Source organism: Rutidosis leptorrhynchoides, chromosome 11, assembly GCF_046630445.1.
Source record: "Rutidosis leptorrhynchoides isolate AG116_Rl617_1_P2 chromosome 11, CSIRO_AGI_Rlap_v1, whole genome shotgun sequence".
Taxonomy (NCBI): Eukaryota; Viridiplantae; Streptophyta; class Magnoliopsida; order Asterales; family Asteraceae; genus Rutidosis; species Rutidosis leptorrhynchoides.
Window position 1 is genome coordinate 402550502 of NC_092343.1, and position 8660 is coordinate 402559161.

The following is an 8660-nucleotide window of genomic DNA, read 5'->3' on the forward strand; positions in this document are numbered from 1 at the left end:
ATCTTAGTGCAATTGGAGCTCTTATGTATCTTACAAATTGTACAAGACCTGACATTTCTTTTGCAGTTAATTTGTTGGCAAGGTTCAACTCTGCTCCTACCAAAAGACACTGGAATGGGATCAAACACATATTTTGATATCTTCGAGGAACTACTGATTTAGGATTATTTTATTCTAATGAAATAAAAACAAGATTTGGTTGGTTATGCTGATGCAGGTTATTTATTTGATCCACATAAAGCTAAATCTCAAACTGGATATGTATTCCTAAATGGAGGTACTGCAATATCATGGCGTTCTCAAAAACAAACACTTGTTGCTACATCATCAAATCATGCCGAAGTGATTGCATTACATGAAGCTACTCGGGAATGTTTTTGGTTGAGATCAATGACACAAATCATTACCGATTCTTGTGGACTAGAACGCGATAAAAGTCCAACAATTATCTATGAAGATAATGCAGCTTGCATAGCACAGATGAAAGAAGGGTATATCAAAAGTGACCGAACCAAGCACATACCTCCTAGATTCTTCTCATACACTCAAACTCTCATTAAGGACAACGAGATTGAAATGAGATATGTTCAATCCAGCAAAAACTCTGCTGATCTTTTCACGAAAGCACTTCCAACTGCTATTTTCAGAACACACGTTCATAACATTGGCATGAGACATAAGATGTAACAACCGAAGCGATGTCTACTTGAGGGGGAGTCAACTCCATGCTGCACTCTTTTTCCCTTAGCTAAAGTTTTTCCCACTGGGTTTTCTTTAGCAAGGTTTTTAACGAGGCAGTAACTTACAGTTGATCTTCAACAAACAAAATTGCTATCCAAGGGGGAGTGTTATAATATATAAATATATATATATATATATATATATATATATATATATATATATATATATATATATATATATATATATATATATATATAAATGGATAGTCAATTATTGATACCCAAAAGTAATATTATTGTATTACCTAAACTTGTGATATTTTTGCTATAAATAGTCATGAATGCAAGCATTAAACTTGCACCATTTCTCACACTTACAAAGTGTTTCTTTCTTTCTTTCCATTATCATCTTTGTTCTTACACTTCATTATTAGTATTCTTAATCAAGAATCAAATCATAAAGGTAGTTATAAGCCTACTGAATTATAACATCAAGAATCAAACCACTAAAGGTAGTTATAAGCCTACTGAATTATAACAAATAGACAATAATGAAAGGGTAAGTTAGTTGATACATCTGCTATTGACCTGCAGTTTAAAGAAATCAAAAATAGACAAAAGAAGTTGACCTTACATCACTTTCACGTTTCAATTGAACTTTCAACGCATTGTCAAGTGCCACGACAATTTCATCTATATGCGGGCGCTGTGTTCGTTGGTCCTTCAAACAGCTGTAGGCTGTTTTTGCGAAGATTTTATATGATTTTTCGTCCATTTGTTTACGTAGGCTCTGATCAATCATATTATCCAGTTTCCCACCTTCATAATTGGAATTGGCCAAGTCATCTAGTAAGCAGTAAGCTTTTTCCAAAAAAAAACTTTGTATGATCTACTTTTGTATATATTACGAATCATTGTTTCCTCCGAAGAGTACGATTCTTTGGTCGTCATAGTGCTTAATACTGGAGAGACATCCATTTTATACCCGTTGAGGGTATATGAAGGTGATTCTGTGAAGTGGACTTCCTCGATAGAGTAAAATTCTCTTGACTTTATATCGGGGAATGATAAAGGTTGGTGGTACATTTGGTAACTAAAATCAGGATCGACAATCTCTTTCACCTTTCCTCCAAAGGAACGTTGGTTGCTTACTTGGGGACGCCCCTCTGTTTGATCGAGATCTGCAATCTCGTTCACCTTTCCCTCAAAGAAATTTTGTTCGCCCAGTTGGGGAGGCCTCTCTGTTTCATCGAGATCTACAATCTCTTTCACCTTTTCTCCAAAGGAACGTTGTCTACTCAATTGGGGAGGGCCCTCCGTTAAATCGAGATGGGAAATCTCGTTCACCAACCCTCCAAAGGAGGTTGTTTGCCCAATTGGGGAGGGCCCTCCGTTTGATCGAGATCGGCAATCCCGTTCACCAACCCTCTAAAGGAGGGTTGTTTGCCCAATTGGGGAGGGTCCTTGTTTGATCGAGATCAGCAATCTCGTTCACCTTTACTTCAAAGGAGCGTTGTATGCTTAATTGAGTGGGGCCCTTCGATTGATCGAAATCAGCCAATTGGAGAGGGCCTTCCATTTGATCGAGATCGGCAATCCCATTCACCTTGCGCTCAAACGAAGGTTGTTTGCCCAATTGCGGAGGGCCCTCCGTTTGATCGAGATTTGCAATCTTGTTCACCTTTACATCAAAGGAATGTTGTTTTCTTAATTGCGGAGGGCCCTTTGTTTGACCGAGATAGGAAAACCCGTTCACCTTTCCCTCAAAGGAATCTTGTTCTCCCAAAAGGGGAGGGCCCTCCGTTTGATCGAGATCTTCAATCTCTTTCACCTTTCCCTCAAAGGAATGTTGCTCGCCCAATCGCGGAAGGCCCTCCCTTTGATCGAGATCAGCAATCTCGTTCACCTTTCCTTTAAAGGAATGTTGTTCATCCAATTGCGGAGGGCACTCCGTTTGATCATCCGTGTAAGCTTTCGTTCCGCATAAGACTTCAAATAACACTAAACCGAAGGAGTACACATATGACTTGTGACTCACACCACCAGACACTTTATATTTAGGATCAACATATCCTCTCATGCCACGTGTACGTAGTTGAAAGGAGAAGATGGTTCCTTCGTGCTTTTGTGTTTTTCATGGAAAGTTCAAAGCAGATAACTTGGGCTGCCGGTTGTCATCAAGTAATATTTTGGAGCTCTTGATGTTGCAGTGTACTACGCTAAAATCACGTGCCTCATCATAATGGATATAACTCAGGGCATGCGCAATGCCAACACAAATTTCCAATCTCCGAGTCCACGTAAGTGTTGGGTCGTTCAAGTATATATCGAGACTTCCCTTAGCCTCATACTTGTTTACTAAAATCTTCTCATTATTTCCATGACAAAACCCAATAAAATCTACCAAATTTTGGTGCTTAAGACTAGAAAGCATCGAAATCTCTGTCCAAAACTCTTTGTTTCCTTTCCCAAACTTTTCCACTAACTTGAGTGCAACGATATCGATAAATTGCCCATCATGAAAAAGTTCTCCCTTGTAGATTTTTACAAATCCACCTACTCCAATAATATTTTCATAAGCAAAGTTGTTGGTTGCCCTTTGTACATCTTCAAGGGGGATTTGTAAGTGAGAAAAGACACTGAGTAAAGACATGATTTTGACTGAGCTATATACAAATAATATGGGATTTGTAGGGATGAACGATGCAGGTAACTGATCGTAACTGGCAGGAAAGTTGGGTCAACTTAGTTTTGAGGTACTTCAAAAACTTTATAAAGTATCCATTAATCAATCAATTAAGGATTATAAACAAAGATGATTCAACTTATGTCTCAAGACACAGAGTCATTATGTCACATAATTTGTGTTAATTATTAGCGTGCACTCAGTTATATCTCAACTTGATCAAGTTGATCCACTCCTTTCAACACATATTGATCAAGTTGACCCAACATATTTTTTATTTTATTAAAAATAAAAATTTAAAAATATTACTACTTGTGGTTTTTAAATTTTCAAAATGAGTGCTAATTTTTGGAAATACACAAAATGAGGGGATTGAAAAATGAAGGAGGCAGTTTAATGATCAAATTGCTAATATAAAATTAGCAATGACATTCAGACTTTGTATAGGCAACATTATTTTATTTGTTCATACATACCTAACATGATAAATTAGATGGAATTTCAAATCTCGCATCTTTGAAGATTTCAACAATTGTTAATATGGCCAGATGCAATTTCACATCTTGCACCCTTGAAATTTCAACAATTATTATACATTAACCATATGTATTGATAGTGTACCCCACCTCCGGCCCATTTATCAGCTCCAAAGTTCGCTTCGGAGGATACGGCTACAATATATGGAACGAAGGAAACTTCAGCTACAGTGAACGAGGTCATGGAATCAGAGCAACAGCAGTGAGCTTAGAGCCCATAAAACCTCGGTCAATTACAAAGTCAAGACTAGCGAAACTATTCCTAGCTCGGTGCACGCCTGTACCACAAAGGAAAGGGGACAAACTCACTTTTCTCTGCAGGTTTACCAAAAGGGAAAGTCAACTAGTGATCCAAAATCATTGGAAACTAGCGAATTGGTATGGAAAGCCGTTCCATCCCACTTATAAATGGTATAGAATGCAGGAAACATTCGACATTCAATCCATACACACATAATAACACAATCATGTTATACCATTTGTTTCGGTGGCGTAAAACAGTCTCCTTACCATCGGGGAATCGCCAGCGAATATATCCAAAACCACAATCATTCAATCTCAATCTCTGTGACTTGTATATCCCCATATCAATACTAATCGCCGGTTATTGTACAAACAATTGGCGCCATCCGTGGGACTCACATCCTATTCATCTTGTTGAGCAAGAACCGACGCAATGGCGGACTCCAGTCACATACCTCCAGGCTTCACGCCACCCAGAATCACACAAGTCTCAGATTCAACACAACTAGAGTTCTCAACTGTGGGAACCTTAACCAGGTCACCCGCCACTCCGGCTATACTCGTCTCGATGAACCCCTATAGGTCTCATTCCGCAGAACCACCACCGTTGATAGATAAAAACTTTGTCTTGAATAATTATGATCATATCAGATCAGTGATAAAGAACTTAAGGGACACAGGGGTCTTGCAGAGTAGAAGGATGCTAACGTACGAAAGTGAGGAGTACGACGAGGAGATAGAAATAGAACCTCCGAATCAAAATTCGCAACCTAGAATCTCGCCAGCAAACTCGTCGGCAGAAACTGTGACTCATGCTGGGGAAACTCCCAATACCTCTCAGGTAACCCTAACTATACCTACTGCACCCCTCTACACTTGTAACACGACAGCTCCAACTGTGTCCCTAGCATTCCAAGCGCCAAATATAAATGTACCACCTCCTCGGGTAGCTTCGGGCAACCCAACCAATATATATGGGGCCAAGGAAACCCCCATGTCACCCCCAACTTATCATGTGTGGAGATAACCCCTGTAGGCAACCAATCAAATGCTTCGGTACCACCAGTGACCAACCACGCCTACTTCCAAAATTGGAACCACCCACCACAACAAATGACCACCACCTGGATATATCCTCCTAACCCAGGGGGGATGTGCTACACCCAAGGTCACCAAATACTACCCCCTAACGTAGCCAACAGCAACTTCTGGATAAACCAAAAAACCCCGTTCGTGCCCTACATCCAAAACTGTGCATTCTCCGATGGAATGAAAATACCCTCGCACCTAATTTACTACGAGGGAAAAGACGACCCGGATGATTTCCTTAGTATATTAGAGGGGGGAGCACGAATGGCCAAATGGGACATACCCGTAGCATGTCATGCATTCTCTTACATGTTAAAAGAAGATGCTAGGGTTTGGTTTGATTCTGATGTCGTAGGGGGTGTATACAAAATAGTATTATTTTTAGTGCGAAATACTATTAAATATGCTACAATTTTACACAAGTTATTTATTTATTTATCGAGTGGATATACCAAAACCTTGCTACAACACTATAGGCAGTGTACCTAGTCGCGGAGTAGTATAGTTTTTAGTAAGTCCGGTTCGTTCCACAGGGAGCTCGTGAAGTATAACACTATATTTTTTACACACAATAATTGTAAAAATACAAATATATATATATAAGTAATATTATTATTATAAAGGGGGGTTTTTACCGTTTAATGACCGGTTTGTCAATTTTAAAACTTTAGTCGCAGTTAAAACCAAATGTAAAATATTAAAAATAAATACAAGACTTAAATTAAAGCATAAAGTAAATAACGATAATGAAATTGCGAATAATAAAAGTGCGATAAAATAAACTTGCGATAATTAAAAAGTACGATAATTAAAAGTGCAATTAAATACAATAACAATAAAAATGCGAATATTAGAAGTGCAATTAAATATAAAATAAAGGAAATAAAAGAATTATGCTTATTTAAACTTCCGTAATCATGATGTTTGACGTGTTGATTTTAGTTTTATGCCCATGGGTTAATTGTCATTTGTCCTGAATTATTTAATATGTCCGTCTGGCTTTTGTCCATAACAGTCCATCAGTCATAAATATAAAATGCGAGTGTCCTCGTCAAATTATTCTTATACCCGAAGTCAAATATTCCAACTAATTGGGGACTTAAACTGTAACAAGGTTTTAATACTTTGTTTAATAATTACACCAGGATATCGACTGCGTGTAACCCAAGGTTTTAATACTTTGTTATCAATTATGCCAAGTGTCCTTGTACATAATTTCACCCCTGTTTTAATAATTCCATAGACTATTAATCCATTCCCGTGTCCGGTTAAATGAACGATTATTCGTACATATAAATACCCCGCCCATCGTGTCCGATCGAGTGTATATGGTTATTTTATAGGGACGCCCAATTGTAAATCTTTATATTAACATTAACAAACTATCATTTAGTTAAACAAATATAAAGCCCATTAATAGCCCATAGTCTAATTTCCACAAGTGTCGTTCTTTTGTCCAAACCCCAATTATGGTACAAAGCCCAATTACTCAATTTTAGTAATTAGCCCAACATCATGATTACTTCGTTTTAAATAAGCATAATAATAACTTAGCTACGAGACATTAATATAAAAAGGTTGAACATAACTTACAATGATTAAAAATAGCGTAGCGTTACATGGACAGAATTTCGACTTACACACTCAAATGATCTCTATCATAAATCTTATTATTATCATAATTTAAACTTAAAATTAAGATTATTGTTATATCTTATTACATTAACATTATGATAGAGATATAGAATATAGATATTGATAATTGATATTGATAATAGATAGATGGATCGAAAAAAGGATAGAAAAAATGATCGAAAAAGAAGTCGTTCCAAATTTTGATCGTAAATCATCGCTTTTATAGCGAAATTAGAAATTGAATTTTCATTTACGACCCCTGAACTATGCTCAATTAACAACTTTTTATTATTTAATATTATTCTTATTATGAATTATTTAAATATTATATTTTATTCTTGTGCATAGTTGACTCGTAATTTTTACACCGTTGCGTCGAGCGCTGAAAGTTGGTTCATGCCCCGGTTCCGGATTTTCGAACGTCCTTTCGTACAATTTTATATCTTGTACTTTGCGTTTTGTAACTTGTACTCTTGTCATTTTTAGACGTTCCTCATCAATAATTTGAACCATTTTGATTGTCTCTTGTACATTTGAGCATTTTGGACCTTTTCATCTTCAAATCTTCGTTTTCGCCTTTTGTCTTTGCACTTATTTAATATAAATGAATATTACTTGAAAATGGAATAATTGCAACTAAAATCTTGTCTTTCTTGGGGGATAATGCTATGAAATATATGTTCCTTTTTAGCCTTATCAATATCCCCACACTTAAGCGTTGCTTGTCCTCAAGCAATACAGTCTTGAAATACATACAAATCACTTCTTTATTCTTCACACTTTATACATCAGTGATTTTGATACGGCGGTATAAACAATGATAGTAACGATAGAACCATGGTTAAAGGTGGGTGTGTCATCCACAGTTGCCTTGGGTTTAGGTCAACGACACTTGCAATCAAATAGCCGATTTACTTTCGGTTTTCAAAGCAAAGTGCACATTTGAAAGGTGGTTTACAGTCCCACATGACTATAAAAATGTAGATCCTTAAGGAAATTGGATCTTTATGAAAACATTTGATCTTTTAAAAATTCAAGCTAGATTTTACCCTAGACAAGTTTTCTGATTTGATCCATCATCGGTGTTGCAAAATATATTTGTGGATCAATATTTTGGCTAAAAACTTTTAGGTTCGTGTAATCCACTGCTATCCCGGTATCGGAAAGCACACATCCAATTTACTTGTTCCGTATATTACCTTTCGGTAAACTACCGTCCGGTTGTAAAGGAAAGCGATGAACAAGAAACTGTTAAGGCAATGTCTAATGACATGCATTTGTTCATGGTCTAATTAACGTGTCGGATGCTAGAACTATCCTTGGTAGGAGCAATAGTAAAGATCATCCTTTGATTTTTCGGTCTGGCACAAGGTCCTGTCTTCGACCATGCTATGCAACCACCGTTCTTACGGTTGACACCCGATTTGGTTCAGGTGACCTAATGAATTCCAGGTGAATTCCTAGGATTTTACGTTCAATGGTAATGAACGCATTGAAAATGGGTTTTCAGAAAACAAATCGGTTTGTAATTTTTATCAAAATATTTTCTCGTTCAAGCTCGAGTTTAGATATCATCGAATTCCATGAGTTTGAATTCTCAATCTTTAAGGTCAATCTCAAGGATTGAGTAATATCAGGCTTAAAAGCTGATTTTTGATCTTTAAAGGAGATTATCCTTTCTGGGGATCTGATTCATTAGTCTTATCAAGCTAATTTGCACGGTGCCCCCCCATTGTACGAGATAAATCCTTCTCATGGTTAGGATAAATCTGACCACTTGGTGACCCTGTT

The 8660-nt window shown here is 37.0% G+C and overlaps 1 protein-coding gene across 1 annotated transcript; it reads right to left on the reverse strand.

Annotated features, from left to right (window-relative positions):
• Positions 1–2814: 2814 nt before the first annotated feature.
• LOC139876134 (probable receptor-like protein kinase At5g59700) lies at positions 2815–3333 on the reverse strand. Its single transcript, XM_071863437.1, has one exon. It carries the CDS (start codon positions 3331–3333, stop codon positions 2815–2817), a length of 519 nt encoding a protein of 172 aa, XP_071719538.1.
• Between the last annotated feature and the right edge of the window lie 5327 nt (positions 3334–8660).

What these genes read in the sequence shown, in the direction of transcription:
- LOC139876134 (XM_071863437.1), bottom strand. Translation starts at nt 3,333, where the DNA reads ATGTCTTTACTCAGTGTCTTTTCTCACTTACAAATCCCCCTTGAAGAT.